Source organism: Pholis gunnellus, assembly GCF_910591455.1.
Source record: "Pholis gunnellus genome assembly, chromosome: 20".
NCBI lineage: Eukaryota > Metazoa > Chordata > Actinopteri > Perciformes > Pholidae > Pholis > Pholis gunnellus.
The window spans coordinates 1,194,701-1,214,036 of record NC_136547.1 but is presented as its reverse complement, the minus strand read 5'-3'; the positions used below and the strand labels follow the sequence as shown (position 1 = coordinate 1,214,036).

The 19,336-nt window shown below is 40.8% G+C and overlaps 1 protein-coding gene across 1 annotated transcript in view; it reads right to left on the bottom strand.

Moving 5' to 3' along the window:
* LOC306712018 (collagen alpha-1(XXI) chain-like) overlaps positions 1 to 19,336 on the bottom strand; it is a gene marked incomplete at both ends in the record, with an annotated part of 53,575 nt that overhangs the window by 5,280 nt on the left and 28,959 nt on the right. Inside the window, 6 exons of the mRNA XM_079181112.1 lie at positions 597 to 663; positions 6,882 to 6,917; positions 9,327 to 9,380; positions 10,855 to 10,917; positions 15,705 to 15,749; positions 18,418 to 18,462. Coding sequence (XP_079037238.1) covers positions 597 to 663; positions 6,882 to 6,917; positions 9,327 to 9,380; positions 10,855 to 10,917; positions 15,705 to 15,749; positions 18,418 to 18,462 — 310 coding nt within the window. The remainder of the gene's footprint in view (positions 1 to 596; positions 664 to 6,881; positions 6,918 to 9,326; positions 9,381 to 10,854; positions 10,918 to 15,704; positions 15,750 to 18,417; positions 18,463 to 19,336) is intronic.

Below are 19,336 nucleotides of genomic sequence, written 5' to 3'. Positions count from 1 at the left end.
CTCTTCACAGAGAGAATAATTACTTCAATTATTCACCAGATATCCTGGTTTAAACCTAGTTCATTATAACCCGTGTGACTCGATCAAAGGAATTATGTGAAATGTGCTACACTACATCTGAGACAGCTGTAGCTGGCAGCATTTGGTGTGTGCTGGGAGGGAGTTTCAGACCAGGGCTTAAAACAAACAAATACTTACTACGCAGAACATCAGTGCAGAGCTTTAGAAGATATTCATCTGAGGGAGGCTTGCCCTGCAACACACAGTTACACTTTGATTCAGCTGAATCCACTGTGGGACTGGGAAAACAGGCTCAACCTGTGATTGAGTGTGCCTGCAGATTTACAGGATCTTCTCAACAATTCTCTGACTTCACATTGCCCACCCAAACTGACAGCAACGCTCCCATTAAACCCAAACATAACTGCCCCAATCCAGGCAGGAAATCACTGATGGCTTCCTTCAGCCCATTTGTCTTTTATTCGCTCAGAGATGGTCAGAAAAAGTTTCACTCACAGGTTTCCCAGGATATCCCGGTTGACCTGGTTGGCCCGGCAACCCGTCGTGACCAGGAAATCCCCTGTGACCAACAGTACCCGTGTGGCCCATGTCCCCCTTCTTTCCTTCAGGCCCCCTGTGGCCTGAGTCACCCATCATTCCTGTCTGAAGACACAGAAGGAATATGAAATTGAGGTATTTATTGACTAAATTACGTTATATCACACATAAGGATCATTTGATCCCCGGCCCTAAACATTTCCGGACATTGCTTAACAACTTCAAGCTTTTCTGTCGTAATAACTATTCAGTATTTAAAGAGTTCAGAGGACTGTGTCTTCTTTTTTATCTTCCCAAAGCCAAGAGCTGTCTAAAGATCAGTGTATTTGTCTGCTCTAATGTAAATTGCAATCATTAGCATGCCCGGCTAACTAGATAGCTATCTACTGTACAGTAAAGTTACTGTTGTGTGGCTACAAACGTATACAAAATCATTGTTCACAACAAGCACATCTACTATGTAATATTTCCGCACAAACAGAGTGAGCTAACGTTAGCGGGAGAGCGTTGGAGGCGGACTCCTTCCTGTTCATTCTTATAAAAGATGCTCAGTGACATGTGAAGCCAAAGTGGCTCAACTGCCGAGTGTTAAATTATCTTCCAGCAATCTTCTGCATCCCCGTGGGAAAGCGCACTAATGTTTCCTTTAGTCCCGCCTCCCAGCCGCTCGATCTTGGCTCAATCAAAGTGTTCACACTGGGAGGTTAATTTACTATTTAAAAAAATTACCTGCTGACTTACAGACATCTCTTTCCCAACGCCAGTCTATGGAACAACTATTATTTCTCAAAAGACTAAATATTTCAAGTGGTAAGTCTGTTGTGCGAGAATGGAAAGCTTTAGAGGCATAGCAACAGTAACTAAGCAGTGGGCGGGATTAACAGGTGGTCTTATATACCTATGAAATCTATACACAGCATTTCAAAGTTTTTTTGTTAATCATCAAAACACATGTTAATACAGTGTGGACTTTTATCAGATGATATCCTACAAATGTTATAGCACAACTGAGGGAGGCTATATCTCCATAAATTGTGATTCTGCAGACAGTACAGTATGTGTTTGATATTTCAGATGTGTGCGCCTTTAGAAAAGAGGGCTTTTGTGATGTATAGTTTTGCCCGGGGGGCCAGATTTCCGCAGTCCTGGAGGTATTGGCTCTGGAAGTCTTCTATAGCAGCAGTGCAGGCTTGACAGGGCCTCTCACTGCGCTTCAGAATAAGACAGAATGGATTATATCTAATACTGCAAAGTCTAATTTGACAAACCTCTCCTTTCCTTCCCATGGGTCCCACTTCGCCCTGATGGAAGACAGAAAAGAGAGGAGTAAGGGGGGGGGGGGGGGGGGGGGGAATCGAGAGAGTCAGTTAGAAACTTCAGCTTACATATCAAAGGCTGAGTTAGTATGTCAGAGGACCTCGCTGCTCTGCATTGCTGGTGCAGAACCGTTCTCTTTTCTGTCAAAACCGGTGGCTCACAAAATATTTTAGATAGGTCATTGTAATACATTCTCTAAAGCCTTTTATTTTTGCTAAAAAAAGCTCTGGATGTGTTCCGCTTCCTCTAAAATGCTTCCTCTTTTCCATCCTCACGTTCTTCTTTACTGGTAAGTGATTTCAACCACCCTGGTGCTGTAGGAAACAAATGAACCTTTGTTCTCTCAGTCAGCTTTGAGAAAACTTTGTCCAACGACATGCATGAGTATCATCGGGGAGTACTTTTTAAAGCATTGTGATGCCCACAGCACAGAAACTGTTCTGAAGCACCTTTGTAGCTGGATGGTTACATCCCTGTTTCTGTTCTACTTTGGGACCTCTGTTGCACCCCTCTCTCTTTTCCAGTCTACCATTTAAAAAAAAAGAAAAATGCTGCTCCACCCAGCTAGCATGCTTGAAGGCCCTATTCACACATACAGTCTCAAACGCGGGAGATACAACAGAATGCTTTTAATCGCATCACCCCCCACTACTCAAAAACTCAAAAGAAGCTGAGTGGTGCTAAAGGTTCAGCTTTAAATGTCCTCTGATGCACATTAGAGATAACCTGGAGACATCTGATCGCAGCAATTTTCATACCGAGACATTAACACAGAAAACGAGGCATGGAAACATCACACAATAACCCGCCCTTTGGAGCTTAATATGCAAATCACATGCTCAACATAAACACAGCTGCAAGCTTAAGGCTCTTGAGAGGGTCACATGTAAAACACTGTTAAGTTAAATATCCACACTGATAACCAAAAGCAGTAATGGTAGCCAGTTCCGGTGCCCAGAGGCCTTATATCTCTTTGTCGGCCCAGTCAGTTTTCCCTTCAGTAACCCTTTTCTGTGATTGACTGTCTACACCAGAGGCATGTCAGTATGTGTGTGATTATTTCCCTCTATGTCATATTCTATGTATATCATTAAAAATGCACAATCAACCTTGACTTTTAAGTCAACTTGGATGATACATCCTAGCAATACTCAGAATCATGAAAAGTTGAATTATTTATATCTTCAGTTCCAATAGAAACTGAGCAAACTCCATCTACTGATGAGATTGTATTGCCAACTAACAAAACATTTGCTTAGCCAAGCTAGGTTTGTTACAAAGATCCTGTTTCAATCTGTAATGATCTCCTAACACTGTAATCTGAATGCCATATCACTAAACGGTAAATAGACTTGCGACCACTCAAAGCTGCACACTACATGTCAACAGAAGCTGCCATACAAAGGGCCGCCTGCCCATCAGGATCTAAAGTAATTCACATGGCACAGCCTTCAAGAGCAACTTGGGTGTCAGTATCCTTCCCAAGGACACTCAAACATGCGGACTGCAGGAGCTGGGGATTGAACCTAACGAATTGGAGGACGACCCGCTCCCCCACTGAGCCACAGCCCCCCGTAGACAGTCAACGAGGAGGGAAACCAGGAGAACAGAACACTCTCCTGAACTGCAGTGTAGGCTCATATGTATTTTACCCAGTAAGTATCAGGAAGTCTGTCTAAAGACAAAAATATGTCATTCCAGCAGTGACACACTTGTGATTCACTGCTGATGCATTTAGCCCTGAGAGTGTGTCACATGGAGGCTGGGCTGCTCTCAACACTGTGGAACTACAGAGCGTGAACAATAAATGGCACACTGAGAAATGTACTTGTTTTATCTGTCTCAAGTGTCACAGACAAGACTACACAACTCTGTCTCAACATGATGCAATATAGCGCACACATACACACACACACACACACACTCTGGATGTATTGTCTAAACCCCATCTAGGGACGTGAAGATCGATGCTTCAGTAATCAATACTTGCTCATCAATTCTTAAATGCTCCTCATTTGGTGTCGTTCCCATTAAAACATGAACATTACAAAGCTTGGCTTGAAAGCTGGACATTGCAGATCAGCAATTTATATCATTGTTTGCTCATCACCAATTATTGATGAGGATGATAACACCAATGTGGATTGAATCCGTTTTGCAATTCTGCTTCTCACACCTTATGAAGCCTTATTTCACCTTGTGAAATTATTCATGAGGAATATTTCGTTCTCATCTTTCCACAAGCCGCCCTTGTGCTCTTTCCGCTCACCTGATCCATCTCTGCGCACCTGTTTTTGATTCTTTTTGAAAAAGAAATTCACACCTGCCACTTGTTCCCACATTTAAGGAATAATTCATGAGAAGATCTATACCACTAACATGTGAAGGTATAGCCGGTTTGAAAGACTTTAAGTTCGGACTCCAGGAAGTCACAGCGCCCAGCACATCAACGTGTTCTCACAGAAATAATGGAAATGACCACAACCTCTAAACAGCGTGTTACGTGGTGGTGGCTCGTAATGTGTACACACAAACTATTTCAAGTTCAGTTTAGGCAACAAAAATAACAATATCACTTAGTTATGTTTAGGAAAAACACCGTGGTTGGGCTGAGAATAAGTACATTAACTAAGTAAAATACGCTAACACGTCACAAACTTCACTTCATGATAACTCGACAACACGTTAAATGCCTGTAATTCAGCCTTGGTCTGCACTGGATCCTTTTCACTGTTGCCAAGACTGAACCGTGACACTGTGATCCTCACGGTTGTTCTGAGGTTGAGTCTAAGCACCAAAGCGTGGCTTCGCTTTAAGGGCCCTGAGAGTCTGGAACAACTCTCCTAAACAGATTAGCTTCGTCAGTTACCTCCTTCGTGTCCCTGCTGAAAGTTTACTTTTTCAGAATACATTTTATTTTATTTTATGTTTTAAATCACAGCTTCCATGCTGTTACATTCTCTCATCTGTATGTTGTCTCTTCTCATTTAGTCAGTTTTAGTCTTGTGTGCTTTCCTGCTGTGTCAGCTATTTGCTTACACCGTTTTCTATTTAATACTTTATTGCATTTGTGTTTTTATATGCTGTCTGATTTTAATATTGTAAAATACCTTGTAAGTCACTTTCAGAGTTTATTATCATATATTAATAATATATATATATATATATAAAGTCTTTATGGTGACTTGGATTAGAGGATTTATGTTATTAACTACTGACAGACTTTACAAAAAATACAACTCTAACCACAATTTAGCTCCTTGTAAGTGATGACTGAAGATGTTCTTCCTCATCCGTGTGCGCTTTTTTGGTCCCCGTAACTTACTGCACAGATGCACACCAGCACACATATTTCAAACCCAGGATCCCTGTTAAACATATTGAAACAAGCTTCGCTGCCACCCAGTGGATGCAGTGTGACTCTACACTCACAGGTGCACCGGGAGTCCCTGGATCTCCATCTCTGCCTTGCTCCCCCTGCAAAGACATACATCATGATTAAATGTTTTTGTAAGTTTGTTTACAAACGTGCTGGTTTGGCTTTGTGTGTGTGTGTGTTTGTGTGTGTGTGTGTGTGTGTGTGTGTGTGTGTGTGTGTGTGTGTGTGTGTGTGTGTGTGTGTGTGTGTGTGTGTGTGTAAGGGTGAGATTGAATGTGTGCAATAATGGCGATTTAGGTGTGTGTGTATTATAGTGTGCCGGTCCATATCTTCATTCTGTGTGTGTGTGTGTGTGTGTGTGTAGAGAGAAAAGGTCATGATTACCACTATCAGCCAGTAAGAGAGACCCAGGGAGAATTGGCTGCTGGTGACCTTTAACAAACCTGACGTGTCATCTCTGGTGTGGCTTTTCCTGCAGCACTGTAACACACCGCTCTCCTTCCTCTGCTCCTGAGAGCTCTCACACTGTTTTCCATTAGTGCGCGTAAAAAGGAAGCAACTGAATCAGAGTGCTCATCATTTGTGACTGATGCTCTGTTCACAATAGTAAAAGTACAACAGGGCCCATCTTGTTGTTACAATGTTAAGGTGTTCATGTGTTCATGCTGGAATAGGCCCAAGCAAACAACAACAAAAAGCAATGATTGCTTCTTCCACTCACACTCAGAAGACATTGGACTCTGACATACCATGTATCAAAATGACCACAAAGGGCTGATGCAAATCACTGCAACATAACCCCATAACATATGCTAGCAAAAGAAAAAACAATATTTCTTAATCAGCACAACAATAGTAGCCATTAATGTCACCAAGCATGTCCTCTGTATTGTTTCTTAGAAGTTTGATATTTCACCGATGTGAGATGGAGTGTATATATTATATGGAGTCAGTGTCTTAAAATATGACTGTTTTTATTATTTTGCATCTATGACACTGGAGAATTATTTGAGGCCATTAAGACCATTATTTAGGGAGATGAAACAATGAAAGAAAATGTAAGTGATCAGTTAAGTGAATAAACATGTGTGACGCCTACTTCTTACAGACGTTGTAAAATGTTGTAGTATCTTCCATATATCGGTACTTTTTGTTCGGTGAATGCTAGCCATCACCTGGCTACACCCACTCATCCAGCTCTGTCCCACCCGACAGCAATGTCATGTACACACAAAAGTCAATATAGCTATAACCACAAAAATAATGTTTAAACATGCCGAGTGGCATAATGTGCCTAATTTCAAATCTCCTGATCAAATGAGGTATTATTTTATTTTATTTGTAAATATGCTGTACATAGATATAGAATATATTAAAAGAATATAATATAATAGGTCATTTTAAATGAACTATTAAACACTGACATTTGTGTTAATTCCAGTAGCAGATTACTCCCGTTGACCCTGTTCTCTAGAATCACTCTCTCATCAGCTGGTCAGTCTGCTTTACCAACAATGGGTTGATACCATAATTCATAGCAGGTTAGTAATTCTCAATAAAGTTTTGTTTCTTAATACAGAAATGGTGTGACTGAACAGTTAACTGTGTGAAGTGTAAGGTGTCCTACCTGGCATCCTTTAGAGCCCGTCTCTCCTCTCTCCCCCTAAAGGGGAACATTAGAACATTAGAACATGTCACACTTACAGGAATTTCAGCTTCTGTTTTTATGACACTGACAGTGTGACGTCCAAATAACAGCAAGCTGTTTGAGGAATCATCAGAGAAAAATAGCATCACTTTGTCTGCAACATACGTACTGTAGAGAAAACTAAACACAGCATGTCAAACAGACTGATCAGGGTCAGGGTGGATGGGATTTATGAGCCTGGAAGTACTGCTTTTCAAGTGTGAAGGACAACCTTTAGCACCATTAAAATTAATCATGTCACCTAAGCAAAAAATGAATAATACATTAACAAGTATGTATCATGGTAAGCTGTCACCATCTACAGTAAAACATGCAAATGAACCCATCACAGTCAAAGCTATAAATCATTCATAAAGTCTGCCAATTGTAGACTTCGTTAAGTCCAAACAAAAGCATCCTGGTATTTTATGTGAAATGGTCCATGTACGCTAATATGTGTTGACTTTCACCTTGTGACCTTTGAACCCCGACAGCGCTGTGGCACCCGGCAGCCCAGGAAAACCTGACTCCCCTGTTGATCCCTGTAGAGGTGAAAGATTATTGATGTCATATTCTGCTGTAGTCCTCAAACTGGCCATTTGCGGTGGAAAACCTTCATGTCTTTGTTTGAAATCCAACAAGGAAGCAGATAAAAGAGAATATTAACCTTGAGTTTCCAGGTGTGTGTGTGTGTGTGTGTGTGTGTGTGTGTGTGTGTGTGTGTGTGTGTGTAGGTGACTGTCTATTCTATCCCCTGTGAAAACTTGCCAGGCTGCTGCAGTTAAGGAAAATGTTGTTAGCCAGTACTCAAGGCTGGTTCAATATGTGTTATAAAGAAGTTTGAGTGAAAACTTTTCAAGCTTTCTTTTACTCATTACTCGTTTTCAAAAAACTTAAATAACATAGGCTTCGAATGATGTCACCTTTAAAATAACCATGGTTACCTAATTAAATAGCACAACAGAGACAACTCAGATTCTTATTTAAAACCACAATGGTTGACTTTTTCATCTCTCACAACATGTCTAGCCGTCACTCATCAGCAGGATCCGAAGGGAAATAAGAACTTTCTGGCAGGATGAGAGGGAACAGACGGAGAATGAAGTTGGTTTGGAAAAGAGAAAAGGCCAAAGCTGTCAGCCTGATGGCACCCTGATCCACCGGGGGGGGAATTAGTAGTGCCCTCACTAAGCCGACCGCCATGTTGAATGTTCAAACGCTGCGAGCGTCAGTATAGACTAACTGCTACTGGGGGCATGAAGGTGCAAATACTGAGCATGCTTTTGGCAACGGAAGGCTAAGAGACAGACAACCGTGGCCGAGAGCGTGTGTGGAGAGTTATTAAACTGTACAGCAACATGGGACCAGCTAGAGAGAGGAAGAAATGACCTAAACTGATTCTGGCTCTCAACATGGTGACGGCTGAACGGCAGCCGTGAGTGAGCCAGTGGGGCCCGTTCACATGCACTGAAAGCTGCCGGAGAATCAGGGGCAACAGCTACATGCTGAAACTGTTTCAAAAGTCGTATTGTCAATGAGGTGAGGAACCATCCTGTCTGTACAGAGACCAACGACCTGTGCTCACCAACTGTATCTACACTACAGCCAGAGAGGCTGCACTGAAGTGCTGGGTGGATGGATACACTGTTGCTCCTCAAGAAATAGTTACAGCACATACACTACCGTTCAAAAGTTTGGGGTCACTTAGAAATGTCCTTATTTCTCAAAGAAAAGCACTGTTTCTTTCAATGAAGATAACATTAAATTAATCAGAAATACACTATACATTGTTAATGTGGTTAATGACTATTCTAGGTGGAAACGTCTGGTTTTTAATGAAATATCTACATAGGAGTATCTGGAGCATCACATTTGTGGGTTGGATTATACTCTCAACATGGCCAGAAAAAGAGAACTTTCATGTGAAACTCGCCAGTCTATTCTTGTTGTTAGAAATGAAGCTATTCCATGAGAGAAATTGCGAAGAAACTGAAAATTGACACGAAATTGTCTCACAAATTGATGTTTTGGTCAGATTAAACAAATTAGATGAATTCATAGTAATTAGTGTGTTTAAGAAGTGTCTATAGATGTATTATTTCACTTTGGACAGAGCTAAGCTGATTCCCCCTGCTGCTAGGCTACCTCCTGTTTGTCCCCATTCTAACTAAAAAAAAACAATTATCTAGCGACACTAGGTATAATGTAAATGCCTGTAATTATCTAGCGTAAGAATAAATAAAGTAGGTATTACAGAAAACACAAGGAGGCAGACAGAAAGACATAGAAATGAAAACAGACAGCAGGATGCAGTGCTGGAGAGCAGTGAAGACAGAGGTGAAAGGAACCAATGTGATGTGGCGGATAATCCGCTGCTCCACTCACCTTCTGGCCTGGTGGACCAACGGGACCAGTGACCCCTGGATCTCCACACTTCCCCTGAATAAAACACACAAGACATTTGTCTGACGATACTTCTGAGAGCCGTCTGTTGATTACACCCGTCCCTAAATCTAATCCGTAACACAAATCGTAGCGCTCTAATTCATCCATCACAAAGCGCGGCACACAGGTCGATGAGAGCACATGAGAGTGTAGCTGCAGCACAGCATGCACAAAGAAGTTTCTTCTGAAGGGGATAATAGATCATAGTATGTGGTGATTAATCACCGTACTCTCAGCCAGTCATGTTGCTTGTCTCTTCCCTGTTAAACAGCATGGGCCAATCACACAAGGCATCAGTGGTGGTGACAGCTTTTCTAACTGTGCTGCCAAAAGCAGGATTTACAATTCTTATTCACATTTTATTGTATTACAATTATGATACAAAATAGTTGTGAGTCCAGTGAGTCTGTAGTAGCTACAATAATATCAGCAGAGGTGGAAGAAGCACTCATATATTTTACTGAAGTAAAACTAGTCATACCACAGTGTAGAAATACTCTGTTACAAGTGAAAGTCCAGCATTCCAAATTGTACTTAATGTTTCAGCTGGTAAAGGTGGAGCTAATTTTAATAACTTTATATACTGCTAGTTTGTAAATTGCCCATCTTATGATGGCTTAACTTTACCTGTACCTATTATACAAGGTTGTATTTATTGAATATATTTTTTATTGCTAATTTAAAAAAGTAACTAGCAAGTGATTTTAATAAATGTAGTGTAGCAAAAAGTACAATATTTGTCTCTGAATTGTAGTGGAGTAGAAGAATAAAGTAGCAGAAATTTGTAATAAGTAACGTACAAGTGCCCCAAAATGTTACATAAGTAAAATAGTCTACTTGCGTCAATGTACTTAGTTACTTTCCACCACTGGGAGGTACAATAAAGATACAATGTAGTTTCAATAGTGGTGGAAGAAGAATTCAGATTCTTCAAGTATAGCATAGTATGCTTGGCACACGGGAGAAGTTTCATTTGGTTGCTATCTGCCTACTTGGTCCTCATTTAATCCTTATGGGATCCACATATTTAAAGCATATTCCAAATTGTTACCTATTACTGAGTAAGACAGTCCCCCTGTTTCCACATTTGTCTTTGAGCAATGCAGTCGTATCTCGTAGACGACAATTCAATTTATTTTGTATAGCCCAAAATCACAAATTTGCCTCAGAGGGCTTTACAAAAAATAGTCAAATGTATTCTTTCAAGGGGGAAATACAAGTGTACACACACCTAATGTCCAAATATCGAATGTCCATGACAGATTAGCATTTATATCATATTTAGAAACACCAACAATTTGATTTCAAACAAGTTGCCTCCCTCTCAGCAAAACATAGTTTTCTCTACGGGAACATCAAGAGAACAGGGAGGGAGGTTGCAGCATTAGGAGAGGCTGAGAATAGCCGAGCAGCTGGGGAGCAGCGGTCTATTAGCATAATAACTAATTATAACGTTCAATGTACGGACCTTGGGACCATCTTGGCCGATCTCTCCGGGCGGCCCCCGAGGCCCCTCGGCTCCCTGGATTCCCTGGACGAAGAGAGATATTGAAGGAGACAAGGAAAAGGAGAGGGAGGGGAGGGAAAGGACAAGGGAGGAAGGGCATGAGAGGGGTAGAGAGAATGAGATGAAAGAGACAGACACAGTGCTTTGGGCTGAATGTGACAGAGTGCGTGACGGCTTAGTCAGGAGGTACTGAGGGAGAAATGAGATGGCTCAGGTCCACTCACAAATGCACACACACACACACACACACACACACACACACACACTCCTAAACAAATTCATGCACATCCACACTTGCAAGCTTTGAGCGTGCAAACACACGCTAGTTTGCATATTCAACAAAGCATTCTGCTGTGTCCAGAGCCCAGCTCTATCTTCCTACGTGCCTTCACCAGAGAAACACACGCAAATACATCCACTGTCCAGTAATCGGATTGACTGAGGGGACAACAGGTAATACGAGCCAAACAATAACAATATGGGTACCCATCATAAATGAAATATTATAGCACAATATAAGTGTTGAATACATATCAATCGCCACTCTACATTTAATATCCACAGATATGCGTTACTATGTCACGGAGTATTGATTCTCACTCCCAACAGTGGCCCTATGTTTAAACTACAACGCTCTAGGTACCACTGTCACTTTTAGATGGGTCAGGGATGGCCAGTGTTACTCTCCACTCGCTAAAGGCATAATGTGACTTGATAGACATAGATAATATTGCGCAAATGCAGTTAGTTAGTGATGTGCCCCTTGGCCTCTGAAGTAACTCTCAGCTGCTACATCAGATAGTAAACTAGTTAGCTGGAAATGCCAACAATCTCAGCTAATGTGGGAGACAAACAGGCTGCAATCCATTCCTCTCGCTTTAGCTCTTGTGTTTTGGAGAACTCACTGACTGTATATAAGAAGTGGACGCAGTCATCGTGATGTCACCCATTGGTTTGTGGACTGCCGTAATGAAGCCTCGAGTTTGCCATAGAGACACCGAATACATCTCTGGTAGTGCCAGCGACCTGTCAATCACAATCACTCTAAATGGACCATCATGTACTAAATGAACATCATGCTGTATTGAAGAAGACTTGAAACTAGAGATTGAGACCATAAACTCATGTTCACAATGTTTACTGAGGTAATAAATCAAGAGAGAAGTAGAGTCATTTTCTCATAGACTTCTATACAACCAGAGGAGTCGCCCCCTGCTGGCCAGTAGAGAGAATGCAAGTTTAAGGCACTTCTGCATCGGCTTCACTCAGCAGAAAAAGTTAGGATTTTATTGTCATATACATATGCACATATACGCATATACGAAATTTGCCTTCTGCATTTAACCCATCCCTAGCTTATTGGGAGCAGTGGGCTGCTGAGAAGCAGTTAGGGGTTCAGGACATGTAGCAGCCAAGGATCGAACCGCCGACCTTGCGGTCTCTACCCATTGAGCCATGGCCGCCCCAGAACCGGAGGTTGGTGCCTGGGAGAACTCCAATGTTCAACAGGCCTGCTGTGTCAAGTTATGCTTGCTAAGTTATAATTGGACAATCACTGTTTGGGGGAGGAATTTAATGAATGGTCAGTTATGTTGGATTATGTATTTTTCCAAACTGTCTTATATATTTATCACATTCCTTTATTCAGAGATTTGATTGCAACCTATTGATTAACTGATATTGGATTGATATGGAGTTCTGATGAGGGTTAAGCTGGGGTTCACATCTGGGTTGAATCAGGTGTACATAGACCTCCTTGGTCACATGGTGAATATTACATTTTTAAGAGCATTTATCCAGTGTGTGGGAGCCCATTTTATTGATATTGTTATGATCCAGACACAGTTTCCCAATTTAGAAATTATTTTAAGGGGTTTGAATGATTTGTGTCTGAACATTTTAAGCCCTTTCAGTTTGTAAAAGTATCAATCCAATACTAAAGTTGATGAGTTGCTGGGGAAACACATTGATAATATAGGCAATTCAAATACACAATTTCAAGCGACAAAGAAATACCATTTAACGTTTATTGATGAATAAGGAGCCAAACCAGGAGTATGCACATTTGAGTGGTGCTGGTTGGGTCAACTGACAATAACTTTGGCCTCTATGTATAGTCATTGTATGGTTGCCAAGATACAAAATACAAGGGGTGAATCATCCTATTTCCTCCTCTGCACTCTCTCTCTGTGTGTGCGCGTGCGTGTGTGTGTGTTTGTCTGTATAGAGCAGTGCTCTGTTCTACTGAGGATGAAGACTAAGAGGTGAAGATTGTGGTTGTGGACCTCTGTGCACTTAGATCTATGCAGCAGGCTATACCAGCTTTTAGCTGTTTGTTTGTTTTATCAAAACTTTATGTGCCACAGAAAAAGTATGAACCAAATGCAGTCTAAAAATAGACCCAAATTTGAAATGATCAAATCTGTATTCAAACCATTTATGTTTCATATTTTGATATTGGATCAGGATACAGAAAATATTCTGAATAATTTTCGGTGTTGTTGATCCATGGCCGTCCACCGATTCATTTCCTCAATGCAAATGTGTCCTGAGTTACAGTACAAGCCTTTCCATTCAGTGTTCACTGTACTCTTCACTCCATCTATCTGTACTGTCTCAATTTGACCACAAGAGGACAGTAGAGCTACAAACATACTTTCCAAGGATCACCATGGAGGTCTGTGTATTCACAATGCTCTGCAGTAATTGCATCTGTCCCTGTGTAATCTTGTTTACCAGAGGGGGGTGCCCTGACTGTGTGTACAGCCGTAAATCCACACACACTCATCTGACTTTGGCTCTAAATTAACAGCCACTCACCACCTTAATGGCATTGCTAAGTAAATCAAATGGACTCATATGGTGCCTGGGCTGAATTAATGATCTCATTATGTGCTGACTGCAGAGACGGTAATGTGAATTGTAGTCTAGCAGATACGACTGCAGTGCTCAAAGACAAATGTGAAAACAGGTGGACCCTCTTACTCACTTATAGGTAACAATTTGTAATATGCTTTAAATATGTTGATCCCCTATGGATTAAATGTGGGCCAAGCCACCAGTTTTAGGGATGTTAATAATTATCCATTTAACCAATAACCAACAATAACAATTTTGACCAATTAATGCTGGAAAAATGCTGGAAGGAAACTACTACTGACTTCATACTCATTGTCATACACTCTCTCTTTCTAGACCGGGCACTTGCTAATGTTATGCCAGGCTGCCAACTTTGCAGCTAAACTAATTGATGCAGTGGAGTATTACTGTGAAAGTGGCTGCATGTATCCACGACAATGCATAATACATTGTGGCTGCTGAACTCTCCCGGACGGGTGAACTGGGGACCTAGTTGCCTGTTTTGCACATACACTGGAGCTGGCGATAAATGACGGATTAAAAACGTTTGTGCACCGGAAATTGTTGCAGCTTGCCACTTCAACCACAGCACCCCTGCATGCAAGACACTAATCCCGTGGGTTAACAATTGAAGGTCTTTAAGGAGGGCAGACTATTGGTCAGAAAGCCAATGGGCTTTCCAATGGGCCTGTATGGGCCTTTTTCTTGGTTTATTTGACATGGCGAAATTTGACAACTGCCAATTGGGCCTATAGTCAATAGCCTTTAATTAGTTAACATTTCGTTTGACTTTTTGGGTATTTGTTTCCTGTCTACTCCCAATTTAGAATGCCAAATTACCTGCAGTCCTTGTCATTGCTAACTCTACTATTGGCTGAAAACCTACTGCCTCCCCAATCTCTCTCCAAAAGTTCTGTGTCTTGCTCACATGTTTTTAATATCAAACAAATAACTATGGAAATGGAGGCAATGCAACTTTCCTCAAAGGTGTTCATTCAGTTGTACACACAAACATTTTTTAAGAGAGAGGGTTTAAAGAGAAGTTCAACCGATGCCGGATTTTCACATCTTTGCACTCCTGGTCAATTGCTGTGTTAAGTGGGCATGATTGTCTGTTTAAGAAAGTTACAAAAAACATTGATTCATCATTCAGAAAGGGGGTTTCAGACGCTGATAGATGAAAGATCATACTGAGACTATGCTGATACCAATGCACTGAGACATCTTTTAGCACATACCCCTTCTGTATGAGACCAGCACCAGGCTTTCAAGTTAACTAAAATGTAAACCCATCCACATCATTATCTGACGGTCAGAACAACAGACTCAGTATAAAGTGTGCAACTGTGCATGTATGGGTCAAACAAACACAGGACTTTCACCCAGGTGACCGCTATTTATGTCCCCTGTGAAACAAGTCATTGGTGACTTATTTTGCCATAGATTTGTCATGTAACTTCCATAAACCTAAAAACTCCATAAACCTACACTGCAAGTTTATTTCGACAGACTGTATGCATACAACGAGTGAAAAAGTCCAATAAAAGTTAGTCCATAATACGTCCAAAACTGACACTAGAGGAGGACCTAGAGCGTGGACCACTGACCAAGTGGCGGTATTCTGCAAGCTGGAAGTGAGAATGTGTTGCCCGACAAACTAGCAGAATCCTCTAGTGCAGCAATACAAGATGTGATTCCTGCAGCAATTGTTTTTGCTAAAAATAAATGAGGTGTCAATATTGGGAAACTGAATCATTGCAGCATGATGAAGAAAACTGAAAGAGTGATGATGTTATACTAACCAGTGTCCCGTTTATTCCAGGTAGTCCTCGTGGCCCAGGCAAGCCTCCCTCTCCCTACAAAAGCGTTCAAGATAAAGAGAAAACAACAACTGTGGAAAGGGCTTCAAGACACCAATAATTCTGAAAAGTCATTTTCAGGTCACACTCTACCTGAGGTCCCTTTAGGCCCACTTCGCCAGGAGGTCCCTGGACACCCTGTGGATGACACAGTGATGGGTTTGAAAAGATTAAATGATGTCATCTCATGTTTTCAACCCAGTGGATGTATTTTATCTTCATTCTTAATAATCTGGATATAAACTTTCAGTTGTAACCATGTGTGTTCATGCCTCAATGTATTTACTGATATTGGATCAGTAAATACATTGCTGGATATAGCTGGCAGAGCCATGTGTCCACTCGCTTGTTCTGGTGCTTTCGACCATATCACGCAGTCTTTTTCATCTTGTTTGCTCAGTTGCTTTGGAACTGTAATGTAGATGTTCAAACGTTCCATTATTCTGAGCACTTTTTCGTCTTTTCATCAATGTGGGCCTTAAAGTTGAGTTTGACAGCTTATCAATACAGATTATTAGTTACATATTGTAACTCCTGATTCTATGAGTATAGACATAGCACTCTAAGCTGGGGGCTCCTCTGGCTCCACCTATGCAAACTGAAGAAAATCTGGTTTAAATTGGGAGGAAAACATTTTAGAAACATTTTTGAGTACTTCTCCTTCCACAGACAACAGTAAATAGTCTGTTAATAGTTTGCTAACACGCATATCGACTTTAGAAGCTGGTAAAAATGAAATGTTGTGATTAGAACTTGTTGTACTGCTCCCAAGTGGCCAAAGTAAGTTTTATATTATATATATATATATTATTATATATATCAATTGTCCAGCTGGCGCAATATGCACATACCCCATTTCAAGACATGCTTTCAGAGGTTGGACACTTGTGAAACCTGAGGCAACTGATCGTCTGTAGAAGAAGTTTGGTAGACAGAGACAACACGCGGAAGCATACATTGTGGCGCTGTGTGGCACTAGTTTCTTTTACTTTTTGTGTGCGTCCTTCACATATCTGGAGAACGAAGTTCCCCAGGGTGTGTTTCTGTCAAATTTAGTACAGTTTGGAAACGCGACACATTCAATGTTAAAAAACAAACAGAGTGGTGGTGCTCTGTGCAACAGCGGGGGCGGGGCTGCAGACGGTGTCAATCATGTCGACCCCAGCCGGCCTTTACAGGCTGCGGCTCATCGACTACAGATCACTTTTGCCGCTGGATGCTGGATTACGTTACAACTGATCTCATTCCCTGGATTAAACCAGCTTTGACTAGCTACACTAGTAATATTATAATGTTTGCTCAGATATTTTCAGCTTTGCTCATCATCTTTTATTCAGGGATACTTCTGTAACTACAAACATGTAAGAATTGTTTGCTTGTTTGTGTCTACGTTTGTGTGACAATCAAACACCCTGAATGAACACAAAGACAGTTCAATGCAGCCTCTGTTACAAGGCAATAACAAGCAGTAGGATGTAGTATAGTCAAATTATTTACAATCATAAAACCTGCATTTACAGTTTTTTGTTTCCAGTGTTCCATCTAAACATCAGCTTGATTAGGAAGGGAGGGTTTGGTTTTGGATGCAGTCTGGAGTTGCTCTGCACGCAATACTGTCTGCTACTGTGGACATACAGAGGTCTGCATGTTAACACATGCACATGTTAACATGGGTGTCCACTGCATTCTACAGTTTGTGTAACCTACATCCAGACACTGGGTGTCTGGACATTAGTACTCAAGGCTGTGTAATTAGAAGAGACAGGAGAAACAGGCCCGTGTGTATGTAGTTTTCTTGTGCATATATGTATGTGTGCTTTACACACTGCCTCCTATAAAGAGTGAGGATGTTGTTGTGGGGTGTGAGAGTGATGAGATCTGACCCTTGCAGACACAAGATGTAAAAGTGGTTGTGCTGCCCCTTTAATATGATGGCATTTCCAATTGGCCTGTCATGGCCTTCAGCAGTTATGATAAATATGTTTTTTAACAAACATCAAAGGATATTCAGATATATATTTGTTTGTTCTATATGGAAATAAGGTCAAATATTATTTTCAATCAGGTTTAGTTGGTTTTTTTGGCGGATATTGTTTGAGGGACATGCATTGGCATCTCCTTTTGCAGAACCAATTGCATTGCATCTGTTCTATGAAAATACCTGATGATTGGCCAAGGTCTCCTGTCACTGGCTAGATTTTTTTTTAAAGCCTGAAAACAGAGTTAAGAAAAGGTGCAGAGGTCTAGTTTTCTCTCAGACCAATTGAATTACAATATGCTGAAAAATCATTTTGGAACTTTTGCCCAATGACACCAAAAATTAAACTCCCCACTCCGGCTTTAATGGAGCCTGACTGCTCATCGCCCGTGTGCAGACACAAAGGCTTAGGACAGCTTTGTCCATTCTGTGTCCTAGTGTGTGCACTTGTGTATTGTCAGTGTGTATGTGTGTGTTTGTGTGTGTGTGTGGGCAGTGAGTTTACTAGCACACACAGCAATGTGTAAAAGCACCAATGAATCTGAGCTCTCATGTTTGTCCTTTATTGGAGCATTTAAAAACCAGTAGCTTGTTATATGTACAGAATGCTGAGTTAACAGGAGCTGTAACTTTGTGAATTATGCTCTAATAACCGGTATTAATGGATTGATCTTTATCATTTTTCTCTGACTTGTAATTGCTGCAGATTCATCACAGAGTGATGTTTTAACTTCACTATCAAATAACTGAAACCTTCACCAGTTGACAGATATCACATGTATACATTTGAAAATCACTCACTTCATGCAGCATTCTGAATCAACTCACCAGGGCGCCTTGAGCTCCGGCAGCACCACTGACTCCCTTCACTCCCTGAAGACACAACAGACATGTCAGTATGTTTCACCTTACGAGGGGTTTGGTGATGAGTTCAACAGGATAGCAAGAGTCTTGTAGAGTAGAGAATATGATTAAAAGAAAAACATATTAAATATGATTCACCTACATGTACTTATATCACGTAAAGAAAATGCAAATAATTGATTCTATCCTGTGAGTGAATTTATCAGTTAAGCCCTTTACTGCACAAACATTTACTTATTTTCACTATATAAACTCTTACATGTAGTGTATTATTGTGCATACTTGTACGATGTACACTCTCACATGTATTCATTATTTAGATTTATACCACCTTGTATCATATCTATGCCATCATTACTTCTATTTACACTCTGCACACAACTGCCTACTGTAACATGTTCATACGTATTGTAGTCCATTTATTACACACTTTTCATGCTGTTCATGCTGTATATGTCTCAGCATATTCACATTTCTATATATGCCACTATACATATAAACATTACTCTGCAATGTATTGCTTTCTGCACTACTGGTTAAATGCTTAACTGCATTTGTGCAATAACAGTAAAGTTATTGTTATTGCACAAAGTAAAAAAAACAATAAATATAATTTTTAATCAGATTATTTTGCATTTGAAATACATGCAACAATTTTCTCCAGGCATATTTTTGACCTGGCATTGGCTGCATGATAAAATTCTGAAGCTTCTCCAATTGTGTAAATGGTAAATGGACTGTACTTGTATAGCGCTTTTGTAGTCTTTCCGATCACTCAAAGCGCTTTCACACTATATGTCATCATTCACCCATTAACACACTGATGGCTGGGGCTAAGTGACACCTGCCCATCAGATTCTATCACATGCACACACCATAGAGA